The sequence below is a fragment of the Phoca vitulina genome, unplaced genomic scaffold, assembly GCF_004348235.1.
Source record: "Phoca vitulina isolate PV1807 unplaced genomic scaffold, GSC_HSeal_1.0 scaffold22, whole genome shotgun sequence".
NCBI lineage: Eukaryota > Metazoa > Chordata > Mammalia > Carnivora > Phocidae > Phoca > Phoca vitulina.
In genome coordinates, this window is record NW_022589725.1 from 39207736 (window position 1) to 39225611 (window position 17876).

General features: G+C 39.7%; 1 protein-coding gene across 23 annotated transcripts in view; it reads left to right on the forward strand.

Annotated features, from left to right (window-relative positions):
* Positions 1 to 17876, forward strand: part of MAP4K4 (mitogen-activated protein kinase kinase kinase kinase 4) — a 191377-nt gene that overhangs the window by 109243 nt on the left and 64258 nt on the right. For all 23 annotated transcript variants that reach the window (XM_032419509.1, XM_032419514.1, XM_032419518.1 and 20 more), the window contains exons 4-7: positions 9317 to 9442; positions 10680 to 10790; positions 14783 to 14873; positions 16961 to 17091. In XM_032419509.1, the coding sequence (XP_032275400.1) occupies positions 9317 to 9442; positions 10680 to 10790; positions 14783 to 14873; positions 16961 to 17091 (459 nt within the window). The remainder of the gene's footprint in view (positions 1 to 9316; positions 9443 to 10679; positions 10791 to 14782; positions 14874 to 16960; positions 17092 to 17876) is intronic.

Genomic DNA, 17876 nt, shown 5'->3' on the forward strand with positions numbered 1-17876 from the left:
CATATTCTCTTTTCAGATGATTTGGCGTGTTTCTAAAAAGTAGAGAAAGGTGGGAGGGAGACACATTTTAAATGGTTTTCCTAGTTGGAGTTGAAAAATAAGGAGATGAATTTTAATTATTGAAGTCATTATTTCTGGTGCCATTCTGTAGCTTTCCTCTGCACCACAGTCGTGAGAAATGATCACACAGATTTAAGTTTTGATTTTAAGTGTTGGAGTGGTCTCCATGTACGTGCTAGTAAGTTCCATCTTACCCAGAATGTGAGTGGATGCAGTGTGATATTGCCAAATGAATGATCTTAACCTGAATTGTGTCACCTAAAAGCTCTTAAATGGGGGATGTCTGTCAGCAGTTAGAATCTATCTTGATTCTATTTTCTGTCTTGCCCAAAGATATTTGGAACTTAATCATTGTCTTCTTGAATCACTTCTATGGTAAGCATCTTTGAATACTCAGAGCTAAGGGAATGGTTCTAAATATGTGGTTTCCACAAGGATCTTCCAGAGACTTCTCCAGGCATGTGAAATGTGTGTCAGAAGTCACTCAATTGTATTTGAATGTAAACTGCCATTTCAGAACAAAGAAGGGAATCCCTTTCCAGATATGCAAATTATCCACAATGAAGAGAATTATTTGAGAATAACAAAATGGTAGTATACACACCTTTAAACTGGAGCTTCTTTCCTTTTTGTGGTAATTGGCACAGTTGGTCTCCAGAGCTTGCTGGTGCTCTCTGTGCTGCTAGCTCTCTCTCCTCTGTGGTCTTTGTCCTGCCAACTCCAGCTGCCTAGTCTTCCCAGCCTCTCAACTCAGAGAATTGCCTGGGCTCCTATTGGGTTTCCTCCTTCTGTGAGAGACCCTGAAACCTCTCTCAAGGCAGTAAACTGGAGCAATTATAAAGCTTCTGTGATGTTTCCCATCTCTCAGGGGTCAACTGTCATTCAATCCCTGATGTCCAGGGTCTTAAAACTTTTTCATATGTTTTGTCTATTGTAGTTGTCCAGTGGGAGAATAAATCTGGTCCTTGATAATGCATCTTGGCCAGGAGCAGAAGTGCCCATCATTCCTTTTAACTGAAGACATTTTTCAGAGCCCAGCCTTTATCTGATTTACCATGTCAGATATGAAGCCGGAGCCTTTCCTTTGTGTTTGTGAGCACACAGATGGATCCAATAGGAAATGCACAAACATGTACTGCTTAGCATAGCCATACCTTCCTCAGAGCTGTGCCGCTTGTTGCCATTTATTACTTGGGCCTGATTTTAGGGTTTTAAGCAAGACTATATTCAGTGTGCACAGTATTCTTTTCTGGCTTGAACTATGGGAAGCTTCATGGAGTTTGCCACTGGCTTCGGGAAGAGTATGAATGGACTGGGGCAAGATTCTCTTTAAGCCATCCTCTGGCAGGTCAGGAAGGTGAAGATAGCATGATGGTTGCTCCTGGACTCCATTTACCTTCTCCTTTGCTCTAGGATAAACTTAAGCTTGAAAGATCTTGGTCTCAAGAAGTTACAGGTCTGGATTGGTACCATTGTAGAAAACAGTAAGAAATGACTGTGAAGGCCAGAGTTCTATGCTGCAGCTGACCCAGTAATTAATTAATCAGCAAGGTTCTGTTACTTCAGGCTCCCATCAGTTTCTCCTCACAACTGACAATTGGTAGAAGGGAGATTGGCAATGACTCTTGAACAGCATGGAAGGGGTCAGGACCCTTATTCCAGGGAGACAGAGGGAGCCAGACCGTGTGAATTGCCAGAACAAACTCATTTTGAATTCTTATGGAGCTGTCTCCTCTAACCTGAAGTCTTCTCTTAACTTTTCTTTTTCTAATTAGTAAAATAGTACGTGTCAGTTATAGAAAAATAAGTAAGTTAAAGAAGAAGATATCTATAATCCAGAGATAATCTTTGATAACATTTCTTTTTTGCTTTGTGTCTGCTCCTTAAAACATGTATGTAAATACCTAAATATACTTACTTGTGTTGTAAATGGCAAAATGTTGATGTCAAGAATATATTTTATCTTCTGAGCATTTGGGATTACTGATCTCTTTTTGGTCTCATAATAAAATTGCAAGTTTGATTATATAGAGGAGGAAGAAGTCTTTCCTTCTGTCCTTCTAGGTTCTTGACTAATGCCCCTGTAACAAAAGATAGATTAGCAAGAGAGAAACAGAAGTGTATTAATGTGTATCTCATATATATTAGTGGGAGCCTTTGCAAGAAAAATGAAGACTCAGAGAAATGGCAAAACCCAAGTGCTTTTATACTAGGTTGAATAGAGAGAGGCAGTAGTGGAAATGTAACTAAAATATATGGGGAGGCTAAAAGAAGATAAGAGATATGTTAACAAGGTTTGCTTGTATCAGAAGTCTCTTGGCCCCAACTCCCTGTCTCTGGTGATAAGAATGTTTTTTCTGGTTGGTATAGGAAGGACATCTTTCACATGGGAGTGTTATCTCTTGCTTTTAGGAAGAAAAGGGGAGATTAGCATGCCCTTCTTACACCTGCTGTTTTTCAAGTGCCCTTAAGTCAAAATAACCCTTATGTCAAAGCAGCATATTTTGGGGTGACATATTCTGGTTTCCTTCAATTATAGTAAAGTGTTTGAGTGGGGGATTTTATTTTGGCCACACTGAGCCTTATCTGGCAGATCGGCTTTCCATTTCAATCAGAGTCTAGGTTTCAGGTCCTGCTTTAGGTTCCTATACTTCAGGGTCCTCAAGAGCAGGTACTCCTGTTGTGTGTGTATCTGTGTGTGTGTAGCTAATTCCCTCATGGAGGAAGAAAATGGATGGATTCTGAAGTTAAGTACTAACATGAACTGTTTCAAGTTACACTACCGAAGGCATTTGTACCCATGGTGTTATGTCCTGTAGATTGGAGCTTGATGCCAACTGTTAGGGCTTCTGGGTTTTGATGACAGCAAACTTTGGAAAGTTGTAATGGTTTCATTTAGGTCCGAGAGGAATCGTGATGTGTCTTATTTGACTTTCTTGTTTGAGTAAGAGCATCATGTTTATTTGCTGTGTTGAGCTTTTAGGTAGGGGGTTATCGCAGAGACGTATTTTGGCCTCCTTGTGGTTCTTGGTGTCAGTCATGGAAGCATCAGTCTCCCAAGGCTGTTCACGAGTGAGTGATGGGGAAGAAAACGGAGTGAGGTGTATTCACCATCCTGCATCATCTCGTCACAGCCTCAAGTTGTCCCTCATCACTCACCCCAGCATGTCCATCCAGGCGAATGGTGCTATTGTTTCATTCTCTTCTTTACCACACACTTTCTAGGTACCAGTTGAGTGATAGAATCTCATTGAAATACAGCCAGTAAAGTGGCCTGACAGACTTTGTAGAAGACAGAAGAGCTAGAGGGCTCTGTGAGTACTTTGTTGTGCCAAGTAAAAGTTCTGTGTGGTGCCTGTAGACACAAAAGACAGAGCAGGGTAAGGGCCTTGGGGCCATTGCCCTTAGACTTTGGAGTCCCAGAAGAAGTTCATTGAGTAGCAAAACTAGAGAGTGTGTCTTTTTGTCTGAAATGGGTCCAAAACAGTGTTTGTTGTTTTTTTTTTTTTTTAAGATTTTATTTATTTGTCAGAGAGAGAGAGCACAAGCAGGGGGATTGACAGGGAGAGGGAGAAGCAGGCTCCCCGCTGAGCAAGGAGCCCGATGTGCGGGACTTGATCCCAGGACCCTGGGATCTTGACCTGAGCCGAAGGCAGCCGCTTACCCGACTGACCCACCCAGGCGTTCCAAAACGGTGTTTCTTCTTGAGTAAGATGTCTCAAGTGTCTGATTTCCATTTGGTTACGTTAATTTTGTAGTTTTTCTGTTGGATTTTTATTCTGGGACTGACTGATCTTGGGAGAAGTGGGCTGATTAATCTTAAAAACATGCCATTCCTTTCTCAACCTACAGAACCAGATCCTGTAACCTTATTTTGTTCCAGAATTTTGCCTACATCGGTCTGTTCACTTTTGTTTGGTTGAGTTGTCAGTGAATTTAAGTTGTATAACTTTTTGTGTGTCTGAGTAAAAATAATAATAATTTTGATTAATTCAACTGGTATGGTACTGAATAATACTCTCAGGTATAATTGGGATTTGCCTGTGAAAGGTCATCTGTTCTCATTTTTCTACTAGTTCACAGTCACAGAATGGAGGGTTTGGTAAGAGTTTACTAAAACAAAAAATAGATAAAACTGGTCTTTTTTTCTTTTCTTTTAGAAATATGCCCCCCCCTTTTTTTTAAAGATTTTATCCATTTATTTATTTGACAGAGAGAGACACAGCGAGAGAGGGAACACAAACGGGGAGTATGAGAGGGAGAAGCAGGCTTCCCGCTGAGCAAGGAGCCTGATGCAGGGCTCGATCCCAGGACCCCAGGATCATGAACTGAGCCGAAGGCAGACGCTCAACCGACTGAGCCACCCAGGCGCCCCTGGTCTTTTTTATTTTCATGCTAAGTGTATATTCATTTTTACATTTTGATGGTGAAATCTGACAGATATTCGTATATCTCATTTTATCAGCCCTCTCTCCACTGGCAAAGATAGAGCGAATAATGAATTACCCTTCCTTTTTTGTTCCAACTATTATTAATGGGTAGATCTAATACTGTAAAGAATTATGCTGGGAAAAAAGATGATTACTCAGAATATTTCTCAATCCTCTGGGTTGTTCCCAATTAACTTATCTGAAGTCTGCCTGTCTCTCCTTACATCATTACTGCCATCAGTGGAAGGAAAGAGAATTTGGGTAACAGTTTAAAAAACATTTTAAGGAGTCAATTTAAAAAAACGCACTCATAATATGTACTCCTCTGTGCTCAGATGGTGGAGTGGGCAGGGTTTGCCCTATGACTTATTTACAAATCCATAGCTGCTTTTGAAAATTACCACTATTCAGATGTTTCCCCCTCCTCCATCCTCTAAGCAGCCAAGGAAGGCAACAGAAAACTCCTTGCCTAGTCCTATTCCAGTCAAAGACAAAGACCTTTTCTATGAGAGTTGGCTCTCCTGGTTGGAGTCCAAAATGCTAATTGGCATCAGCTGCATTAAATCGCTGAGTGGAGCCTAGCAGCTGCCTCATCATTGGAGAAAACCAGGAAGGAGCCTTCCTTTTCTCACCAAAACGTCCTCTTTCCTTTCTCTAGTTACCTTTAGTTTAGTTTAGTTTTGTTTTCATCTGTATATGATTGTGCCCTTCTACTAAAGAGGAGAATGAAGGGCAAGGTCGTTTGGACTTGGCCTAGACAGATGGGATATATAAACTTAGGTCATGTCGTTTTGTCCATTCCACTTTCTTTCATATATGGGGTAGTTGTTGTTAAATTTCAGTTCTAGCCTGCCCGAACTCTGTTTTCTACTGTATTTTCTCAGGCTAAATGAGGTGTTTGGTGGTGGTGGTGGTGGTGGTGGGTATATATTTAAATGTTTGAATGAGACCACCAAACTTGCTTTTAACTAATGACCAAAAGGAAATTTGAATTCAGAGGTTGGTTCATTATTACCCCAAAGACATGTATTATATACATTAGTCATAATTAGGATTCCAGATGTAGTTGGCTCAGAGCCATTGGCAGATTCTGCATTTCTGATGCTTTTTCTCCAAGGTGGGCACTCTTAATTAGTATATGACAATTAGTGGTGCTAAATATCCTTTTATTTTATAAGATGTGTAATAGTCATTTTTAAATTATAGAAGCAAGAGAAGGAATGTTCAAAGTATGTATAAACTAGTTCCTAAAACACTAATTTGAGAGGACAATATGTTCCTCTTGATATTTTTGGTAGTTCAATTTCATATGCTTCCAGGATTTGACTACTTAAACCTCAGAAATACTCTGGCAAGTGGCATTAATCTGATTACTATATTTCCAGGTGATACTTGGATGTTTCAGTGTATTGCCAAACTTGATTGTACTTAAGTTGTTCTTATATCATATTTCATTGTTTCTAATATGTAGCCCAATTTAAAAAAATGTTACAGTGTATGTCTGTGGTTCATGGTGAATCATAGTTTCATTACATAAAGTACTTCAGTGTCTCTATCTAGTGGCATCTTGGATTTAAGGAAATAGATTGTGCTGTGATAATCTGCCAGAATTATCTACCATTATGCATATTAAATGTCTTTCACACCAGTGACTAGCACTGAATTTAAGCCTGTGACAATTTTTAAATGTATGAAATGCACAAGAATTTCAACTCCATGGGCTCTGAAAACATTAAGTGCCTCTGGAAGCTCTTAATTCTTAGAAAAGAATGGTGAACAAGTCAGATCCTAGAAGACATTGGTTTGTGTCGCTAAAAGAAAAAAAAATCAAAAATAAACAAAATACGTTGTGATCCTTAATTATTGCTCAGGAAGCTTCTCATGGGAGAATTGTAGAAGTGAAACGTACTGGCAGAGCATCATATGAAATAATGACCCTTGGAATAATTTAGCCAATATGGGGAGTGGAGGGAAGTAGTTAGGGATGAATCAATAAAGCAGTCTTGAAACCCAATAAGATGCACATACTGCATGGCATAATTGGCTGCAAATACACAGTTAAAATCAATATTTTTATTTCCCTTATTTTAGCTCAACATTGTTCTTTTTGCTTGCTTTTCTATAGTCTTTATACCCCAGATCTTTGTACGTTGACTGATTTTGGATAAAAGGAAAAAAAATCAAACCTTTAGTTCAGTTTCTAGTCATCTAGTCGTAGTCCAATGGAAGGAAAATGGGATGTTTAACTTTTCAGGGCCCAACATGTTTAGCCATAGGCCTGAATCCAGGAGTGACACCGCATGCCTTTCTACTGGAGAATGTTTATGGCCATAGTCAGGTGCTTTTTGTTAGGAACCTATTGGTCTTGACAAGTCCCATTTGACAAGTGCATTCTGTCCCTTGTTGCAGACACATGACACAGCAAGGGCTCTGCCACACGACCTGCAGAGTTAATAAGTAAGATTTATGGATAGCATGAGAACCAGGGGAAAGCAGGGGAACCATGGGAGTGAGTTGTCAGTTGTGGTGACTCAGGACGGAACAGGCTCCATGTGCTCTGTGCCGGCAAGTTGTGGTCATTACACACTGCCTGTGATGTGAACGTGTGGAAAGAGCACAAGATAAAGCTTTAGGTGAATTGGGCTTTCTAGTCATGTTTGGGGCATGCTTCCTTGTGCCTTACATTAAAAAAATTGTCACCCTTTTATGTTTTAGTATAAAGTTCCTTTGAAGAAAGGTCCCAAATAGAAGTGTGTTCTTTTGTAATACTAGCCAGGCTAACCACTGCCCGTCCCCCTCCCCAAGGCTAAACACTGCTTTTGTTTAGGATTAAGATAGTTTTCCTAGTTATCCAGTATCTCAGTTTTTATTGCTACTTTAAATTTAAACATGGCCATGTTTAAATCAGATTGAAATGATACACATGTGGTGTATTTTCATATATACAGGGTTTGAATGAGAATTAGTGCACACAGACTGCTATATAGACTGTATGTGTCTATGTGGCTTTGCTTCATATTTGCATCTACCATCTGCCAGAGTCACGTGACAACTATGCCTATTAATATGCTGTAATACTCTGATACTTATGTCTGGGGACCAAGCTGGAGGCCACCATCTTAAGAATCACTGTTCTAAGATGATTCCATGTTTTGTTACATGTTGTTTCTAAAGCGGTAGTGTACAGCTGAAAGTTGTATTTTAAGAAGACCTTTTCTTTGGGGCGCCTGGGTGGCTCAGACGGTTAAGCATCTGCCTTCGGCTCAGGTCATGATCCTGGGGTCCTGGGATCGAGCCCCGCATTTGGCTCCCTGCTCAGCGGGGAGTCTGCTTCTCCCTTTCCCTCTGCTGCTCCCCCTGCTTGTGCTCTCTCTCTCTCTCTCTGTCAAAAATAAATAAAATCTTTAAAAAAAAAAAAAAAAGACCTTTTCTTTTTCATTTGGTCTCATCACTAATATCTAATTAATGATGTTGTAGCTTTTATCTTAACCGTATTTTCCAAACCAAACTTACTTTAGGTCTATGAGGCCTTATGAATGGTTTTTGGAGATGCGAGGCTGCAAGACTCGGTTTCTTCAGCTGTGTGCATCCACATGGATGCACTAGCTTTCACATGCACGGTCTTTCTCTTTTTCTCTTACACGTGCACATACAGGCATCTTGACTGCTCAGAAACCCTGAGTCTTCCTGCAGAAGGAAGAACATCAGTTATAAGCAGAATGAATGTGCCAATGGGGAGAAGTGAAAACATTGTACGGAACCAGTCATTAAAGGAAATTATAGAGATCTGATTATCACATTTTTCTTTAAGATCTTTATCTTCCCTCAAACATGGCTTTTCTAGCCAGAGCTGGTTTTTCTCTTTTCCTCCACCTTCTTTCCTCTTCATCACTTTAACTTTGCTTTCCCCTGGTTCTCATGCTATCCATAAATCTTACTTATTAACTCTGCAGGTCGTGTGGCAGAGCACTCACTGTGTCATGTGTCTGCAACAAGGGACAGAATGCACATGCTGTTGCAGGTTCTGCCCTGGGGGTGGATGAGAGAGAAAAGTGGAGACTGGCAGTCCTCCCCATTCACAAGGGCAACTTAGTTTTATTTTCCAGACCTGTGCCTCCATCTGTTCTTTCATCCCCCTTCTGATCTGCTCACACAAACTCTATTTCTTCTTCTGCTCATTTTACTTTAATAAAGCAAGAGGCTGGGGGATGAGCCAAGTCTAAAACAACCTGCTGTCACTGAGTGATGTTTTATTGCTGTGGGTCCACCGGACTCACCTGAATCTCTTTTTGGGGTAGAGGATCTCATTAAGCATGCCATCCATCCAGGGCTTGCGGTGCCGGTCTGTATTCAGTAATCTGCCTGTGGCCACACCAGAAGGTAATGTTCTGGTGCAAGATTGTCATAGGTGAACCTTCTCTGCCGTAGCTGTGCCGGATGATTTCTATTCACAAACATTTTCTAGAAAAGAAACAGCCTTTCCTTGTAATTAGTCGAAATAGTATCAATTGGTTCTTTTTTCCCCCCATTTTTTACAAATGAGCAAATTGAGGTTCAGAGGTCATAGTTCGTGGGAAAGCTGCTTCATCTACCTCTTATATACCTCTGTAACTTTCATACTTATGTATTTCTTGCATAGCTTATAACGGCATTTCAAAGGAGGAGTCCTGTTAAAGTCCCCAATTCTTGTCACAAGGATAAAGTGAATGTGTCTTCCACTATTGCTGGAGGGACTGGGAACTTGTGTTCTTGCCTGTGGGTGGGGAAGTTAAAATCATGCATGACATTCAAAAGCCACACATTTTATTTTTTTATTTTTTCTTAAGGATGAAGAGGAAGAAATCAAACTGGAGATAAATATGCTGAAGAAATACTCTCATCATAGAAATATTGCAACATATTACGGTGCTTTCATTAAAAAGAGCCCTCCAGGACATGATGACCAACTCTGGGTAGGCAAATGTTTCCCAAGCATTTTGTGTGGTTTCCTCTTTGGTGGTACTCAAAGGACATTAAGGACCTTCTAGAGGGAAGGGAGAGAAAAGCAAACTCAAAGGGGGTAGTGCCTGTTATCTTCCTTGGCCTTCTTGGTTAAAGGTATACTGAATGTTTATTTTTATGTTGATTTCACATTGCATGGAAAAGAGTTAACTTTATGTTTCAGGAATAAAATGGCATGTTTTAAAAGGAATGTAACCAAATAGCAAGGAAATTATGAGCTTGAAAAATCAATACAGTAAAAACTTTATTTATGGAAATTAATTAATATGGAAGTGCAACTAAATGCATCTTCTTTACAACCTGGAAGTAAGGGACAAACATATAAGTATTAATAATAATAATAATAACAGTTAATTGAAAACAGTAAATTCCAGGGAAATTTCTGGAATTAATATATGTGCAGTCCTATCTCTTATTCAGCCACATCTATACTGACGATGATGACACTGAGATGCTGTCAGATCTATGGTTAGCACATTGGTTATGCCAAAGGTACTGGACTTATGAAGCAGGAAGATAAATACTTGTTCTAATTTTTTTAAAGCCATTATAGAAAATTTGTAACATTTTGCCTTAATTTTAACCTTTATTTTCATTGCCCAAATCCAGTCAAAGTTAAAATTTTAAAACAGCTCAATTCAGTTCATTTTCTAGATATTTAAAAAACATGCTTTTGTTGATACTGTGTAAACATTTAGGTATTGTAAATAATGTATTTTTAAAATTATGTACTGCTTAAAATAGCATTTCTCTGAATATAAAGTAGTTTGAGAATCATAATGTGTGAAAGAGGATATCTTTGACTCTGGCAAATGAGAAAAGATGTTAGAGTATCTCTATCAGATATCTGATAATTGGGTACTGATTAAGGGCAAAATGGTCCTCCCATGCCCATGTACTTGGGAGAGAGGAGGAATACTTCAGAATCTCTGTACTGGGGGATGTGCTGTAAAATATCAGAAACTCTTAATCTCCTGGACCAAACATACACAGTGAATAAATTGGATGGTGAAATGAGCTCTCAGTAACTTGGATGCTTCCAAAATGATCATATATCCAGATCTTTAGGAAAGGCGGAAGGAGTTAGATTCTGCTTTCCTGACTAATGTCCACTGTGTACTGATCGTGGTGATGCTCTCGCTGGTTGCTGGGATGTGCTAGTCACCGCCTGTCTTTTCTGCCCTATAGCTTGTTATGGAGTTCTGTGGGGCTGGGTCCATTACAGACCTTGTGAAGAACACCAAAGGGAACACACTCAAGGAAGATTGGATAGCTTACATCTCCAGAGAAATTCTGAGGGTAAGGAGAAGGTGCCCCGTGCATGGTCTGTGTTCCCATTTTCATTTTCCTAGCCCGAAATATTTCTCTGCATTAGTTATAACTGTATAGATTGTTCTTTCATGACAGCCAAGGGCTCTGTGTAACTAGCTGGCTTTGATTGTTTAAGCTACATCATGGTTTTGATTGTGACAAGTATCTAAAGAAAGTAGACTTAAACAAAAATAGTTTTTTGCATTTCCCTGAATTCACCCTCCAGGTGTTAAAAACAAAATCCAAGTGAAGAGAAATAGTCTCTATTGTTTTTATAGGAATCCTTTGTCTAAGCTTATGAATCAATATTAATGTTGTCAAACGCTGGCTCTCAAAATCATCTTGTGGACTTTGGCATTTAACTGTTAGATTCTGTTGCAGTATTAACAAGGAAAAGTTTGAATGTTTAATGTTGTTTACAGCCAATTGGAAAGCCGGTTTATGATGTTAAAGTTTCTGAACTACTGTTTTAGCAGATTCTAAATGATTGCTTTCAGTAGTAGAGCTATGCTGACACGACAGGCAAAGGGTCTGTATATTTTGCATTTGAAAAGTGCATGTGTTGCCGGTGAGCCCCTTTCCTTTGGCCAGCTGTCCCAGTTTTTCTCTCTACTTTACCCCTTAATTACACATTTAAATTACTTGGTTGGATTTCATTTACCCACCACACTTAAAAAATAAAGACTGTGGAGTTAAACTGGAATCTAATTTTTATGCTTCTCTCACTAATAAAAAAACCTGTTACTTATTTTTTTTTACTTATAGGCAAATTTACCCTACTTTTATGTTTAAATTTCATAGAGGACTGTAGGTTTAAAAAATGCTGTTTAGAATTCACAGAGATGAATTTTAATTCCTTTTTATTTAGATGTTTTATGAAGCCCTTGAAAAAATAAGCAATTCCCTTAAGAAAATTAGTTGTAGGGGGTGAGGTGGGAGAACCCTCTTTTTGTAATCACTCTCAGATTTCATTATTAAAACATGAGGGTCCTACCTTTTATGGTTATTATAGGAGGCAGAGTCTAAAAGTACAAAACTAAGTATCCTGCCCTGCACTACTATGAAGGAGTTCAGCAAGTGGGCAGATGTATTTATTATGTTAACAACTAAAACTCTTGGCATGGTCAGCAGGAAAGAATAGTGGTTAGAGTGAGTCAGACATGGGTTTGAGTCCTGCCTTTGCTACTTACCTGCTGCATACCCCTGGCAAAGTTACTCCCCTTTCAGGGCTTACTTTCTTCTGTAAAATTAGGATACCAGTCCAATGAAGGAAGTACCACTGTAATGAGAATTAAATGAGTTTGTATATATGAATCATTTAATGTAACATGTGGGTACATAACTGATTGTCAGTAAATATAGTTGTTGTCATTGTTTTCCATTATAAACATATACTTACACATACCTTTTCTATATATAATTCCAGTGTGGGATTTCTCAAGTGGAGAACTAGATTTTAGTATAAATGTCCTAGGCATCAAATGTATTTCAGCTATCAAAGACAATTTACATGTTTTTTATATATATAGGCTAACATTGTTTACCTATCATGTAATAGGTATATTTAGCTATTTTACTTCCGTTGATCTCAGGCATCATTTCAAAGACACCCAGGTTGTTTGAGGCCCCTGACTGTCAACCTGAATATAATAGCTTAATGGACATCGTTTTGAGATACATCAAATGTTTTCCATCTTGATGGGCACCTGAAACAAGTGTTTCCTTCATTTATATTTCATCTAGAATGGGGTTTTTTTCCTACGACAAAAGTCTAAGTGAACTAAAAACAAACAAGCCTCTGGATGAGTCAGTGTGTCATAAGCTAGTGTGTGTTTTTCACAGGAATCGCTGAGAGTCCACTTTGGTAAAGAGAAAGCAATATGGTAAGAAGGAGGTGAGCTGTTGGAATGGAAAGAGCCAGCCCGAGTGGATAACCTGGGTTCTCAAAGACATTGCTGGGTTAGCTCTTTTCTGCAGTGGCAAAACTTGTCCTCATCCTTTAGTAGGTGTTAGATTCACATGCCGTTATTATGTTAAGATCCTCAAAAGGTTGAGAGTCATGAGCTTGTAGGCCTCAGACATAAGTAGGAAAGCTCTCTTGGGCTCGCCCACTGAAATCCTTGAGACCAGAGGTTTACCAACAAAGTCGGTGCGTTCATCCCAGCCCACTTCCACGTTTATAGTCCACACAGCCATTGATTTGTTTTAGTAGAAACCAATGTTCATACTGAGTATGGGTACTTAACAGTGTTTCATAACCAGTACTGAAGGACATCCTTTGACTGTTCCTTTGTTCGATGTCCATGAATGAGATAGAGTTACAGGGAAAATGTTTTCTAGCTTTGAAACATTGATGCATTTGCTCTAGGATGATATTTAGTGTGTATTTTTATCTGGACTATCTCTGCTAAGGAGGCATAATTGTGGCTTAATTTTGGCATGGAATAGTTGAACATACAAGAGTAGTTGAACATACATTCTCTCTTCATATAGGGAAAGATGTACTCGTTTAGAATAATCATAACTCAAGTTCACATTGCCTGCAAGGTATTAGACACACCTTGAGTGGTTTCACCTAGAGACACAGCAATCCTTCAGCAGTAGGACCAGGAAGTAGATGTTTCTTAACATTTATCGCTCATAAGAAACAAGAGTGCACACAGGCCACATTGAGAAGATGTGGATACTTAAGTTTGTTGCTAAGATAATCCTGTGAAAGTATAAGAAGAGGGTTTGGGAAAGTTAGAGAATGTAAAATGAACTGAAGGTAGTAGAAGTAGGAATTATGAAAGAATTAGGGAAGCTACTTTTTTTGGTTTCTTCTTTGCTGTTTAGAGTTATGCCATGCTGAAAGGAGAGACTTTCTTCCTAACTATAGCACTAACATACCATATATTTTTAGCGCTTTTTCCCCTAGTCAGTGCTTTGTGGTATAACACTGCACATCCTGTGTGGTGGAAAAATAAACAGAGCCATCAAGTACGCTCTATTCTGCTTTATAAGCAGACTAGTAAGTTACTGTTTAGAAACCCCCTGTGTTAGAAAAATTAGTGTTCTAGAGCAGCTGTTATATTTAATGCATATCCTGCACAGTAATGATAACAATAGAACCTCACACAAAAAACCAAACAGGAAAATTAAATAAACCCTTGCTTCTGATCTAGCCTTTTTGAATTGAGACATTTCAGAATAGATAGCTTGTTTGTATGTTAAGGAGGCAGGCTATAGATTTGGCTTCTCTAGCTAAAGACAGAACAAATACAGGAGTTGTCTCTCAGTTCATAGTTGGATGCAAAATGTGGTTTTGTTCTTCCAGCACCTCTCATAAGAGACATGCTCTTGGGCTTTGTTCCCGATACAAGATCATCAGAAAGTGCTGTATGCCCAGTAGGGTTTATTTCCTTGGGAAAGAAAGCTATTTTATTTGAGCATAAAGCTCTTTCGATGGCAGAATTGTTTTACACTTGGGGTGGAGGTGGGATTGGTCAGCAGTTAGCAATTTGTCACTATGCGGTGGGAAAACGAGGCAGTGTTCAAGAGCCAGACTTGAAACCCCACTCTGGCTCTTTGTTTTTTCCCCTGGGATGGGTCTAGTTCAAATATACCCACAGGGTCACCCACTGAAAGATGGACGTGTAGCGTGGGAAAGGCACCACCCTATACACAAATAGCACAAATTACAGCAGAGAAACTGCAGATGGTAATCTAGAGTGTGTCTTCAAGGAGCAGCTAGAAACTGGTCATGTTGCTCACACGGGGGACCTAACCCGTTGGAACTGGGAGGTGGGTACTTCTTTCTGTTTGTGTGGTACTATTGGTGATGTCTTCCTGGAAATGCACTAAGACTGAATTGTAGTATGTTCTAAATATGGTTCATAAAACTTGTGGCCTGCATGTGTACTTTGTTATAAAAAGTGTGTTCCAGGCTCTTTATTTGCAGCAACAAAGAACTAAAATTCAGATCTGTCTCTCCTTTTCAGGGCCTGGCACATCTTCACATCCATCATGTGATTCACCGGGACATCAAGGGCCAGAATGTATTGCTGACTGAGAATGCAGAGGTGAAACTTGGTATGTGATGCATGTGCCACATGATCTAATACTTGCCCCTGTTGCAAACCAGCAGCACTCCCTACCTCGTTGGCATTTAGCTAAAAGCTCTATTACCCGCATTTTCTCTTTCTGTTCTATTTAAGAAGTGGGAAGTGGGCTTATTGCTTTGTCTGTCTCCAGCCTCCCTCCCCACCATGCTTCTCCCCCCACTCTGCTCTCCATATAGTAGACAGACTAATGTTTAAATCAGATCACCGCACTTTCTTCTTTAAAGACAGTTAGTGGCTTCCTATTTCACCTGGAATAAAATCTGCATTTCTTACGATGGCCCATAAAAAGCCATGGCCCTTGCTACTTTCCAGCCCCATTTTGTGACCATCCTCACTTCTCTCCTTGTCCAGTTCACTCATTTTTTGACTTCCTTGGAATGTCTCGCAGGGTCTTTGCACATACTGTTCCCCATTGGGAAACAGTATGTGCACACTGTGGTTAAGTGTTGCAATTTTTTTCCTCATCTTCAGAGGCCTTCCCTAACACTCTGATCTGTATTCCCTGACTTTTTGATCTACGGCTTATTTCCTCGCTAATCCTGATCACAATTTATAATTATATAGCTATTTGTTTACATATATTTCTGACTTATTTACTAGAATTTAAGTTCTGGAAGTGTAGCAACTAGGATGTTTTATTTACGAGAGCATTCTTATCTGGCACCTAGCATAGTGCCTTAAATGTAGTAGGTGCTCAGTAAATTTATGCATGGGTGGATGGAGTCCAAAGTATCTTCCTGGAGATGATTTTATAATGGTTCTTCTGTATTTCTTGTTTCCTTTACCTGGTTTTGAACTTTTTTCAATCCACATTTATATAATGGTTCTGTCAAATTTTTAACAATTAGCATTAAGTTTTCTTCCACTAAGGCATCACACAAAAAAATTGTTTATGCTTATAAGAATCTAGTCCATCTTTCAAAAATCTTAGGCACAGTAGTTACACCTTAAAAATAAAATCTTCATTATTGCCTTCTTGCACAGTACCTCCATTTATTGCTCATCTGTGGAGCAATAGTGTGCCCATTGGGGAAATCCCCTCAAAGCTAAGATAGGAGGCACTTGAATTGTTCTCATTCCCAGTGACTCAGTAAGCTGTGTATGTTCCCTGCGCTGGCCCCCTGGTGCTAGGACTGTGAAGGTCCTTCCGTAATCACTTGGTGATCACTTGTGACTGCTGTCTGAGTTGCTGCAAATGGCACGTATTGCCTGGCCCAGGTGTCTCTGTGTCAGGACATGTGAGCCCACCTCCTGGCCAGTTGGTTTCCTGAGCATGTTCTGCCTACAGAAGTTGAATCTATAACCCAACCCCTGTGAGTGATTTCAGCCCTCCCTAGGCCCTTCTGCAGGAGCTCATCCACCATCCTGCAGTCCTCCTAGGGGTAATGGCAGTGTGCATAGTGATGCTGCAAACATTCCGTTAGAGACCCTGGTCTTCCTGCCAGCTCTGCCTCCCAACCTGAACTTTCCTCTAGACCACCGTCATTGTTCAGCGGAGTGGGATGTAGGGGTCACTGTGAAAAATCTGAAGTCCCGGGTACTTTGAGGAGTGTTTCTTAGTATATTTGTGATTTAGCTTGATTCTCTTTATTGAATTCATTACTGTGTACTTTCCCGAAAACCTTTGTGGGTTTCTTCTCTTTCTGTGGTTAAGTGCTGCTTAAGCAAAGTCACGTGGGTGTTAGTCAGTTCTCCTGAACTTGGAGCTTTCTATGACTTGATCTTGTTTGTAGCAGGCATGTTTCCTGCAAGCACTGAACATCCTAATTCATCCAAAAGTCCCTCTAGTGGTCACTGTCGTGGAAGCTCAGGGAAGTAGCTGGGTCCAGGCCGCCCAGGAGCCGGCAGACTGGGAGAGGATTTTGTTATTTTGGCAGCTTTGCTCCGGAGACGGTGCTGGTGCTCCTTATCGATGCTGGTGACCTTAAGGAGTTTGCATGTCCATGAAGTATTGCTCTTTGAGTTTACACTGAAGATACCTCCTCCTCACATTTCTTCGTCTTGTGGCTTACTTGTTTGTTAATTATGTTCTACTCCTTTCTCTTCTTCCCACAGTTGATTTCGGTGTGAGTGCTCAGCTCGACCGGACGGTTGGGAGAAGAAATACCTTCATAGGCACGCCCTACTGGATGGCTCCTGAGGTCATCGCCTGTGACGAGAATCCAGATGCCACCTACGATTACAGAGTAAGCCTGTGCTCCGGGCCTTCACTGGGCCCCTCGTGTTCCTGAGGGATGGGCGCTCTGCTTATAGATAGCACAGCCCTTATCCCTTCCTGCTGGTTCAGTGAAGAAGGCTTGGGAACCTTGTTGCAGGTGCAGATTTTCCGGGGCATTACTGAGATGCTGTCTTGTCGTTCGTTCCCTGTCACCTTTGTTCTCCTTACTAAGTAATATACTGCTTTCACAGCAGCATGAGTCACTGTCTTGTGCATAGAGCTTTTTGTCATAAGTAAGTTAAATACTCTGCCCTGTTTGCTCTCCTTTTAAACTTGAAGAATATATTATAATCAGATATTTATTATACTTTTAAAAATATTGTTGGAATATATAGCAGTAGCTTCATCTATGTGAAATTTTAGAGTATTGTTAAAGAGCTTTACAGCTTGATTTGGTACACAAATATATTTAAATTATTAGAGTGACCTCTAGGGACTTATATCAATAATGCACTTTTTTGATCCCAATGTAAAACCCATATTTGATCATCAGATTCGGGTTGAATATGTTTGCAAAAATTATTTTTTTTAAAAAATTGTTTTGCCGTAATTAAATGAGCCAGAGTGTTTTATGTACCTGTTAATGTTATTCAAACTTGAGTTCATATCTTTACACTCTCCAATATATTTTAGTATTTATTATAAATACCCAATTAATGAAACTTATTTTAAGTTTATGGTATGGTGGAATTTTTATTTTATTTTTTCATATGCTGGAGTATTTTAAAATAGATTATATAGACTGTATGGCTT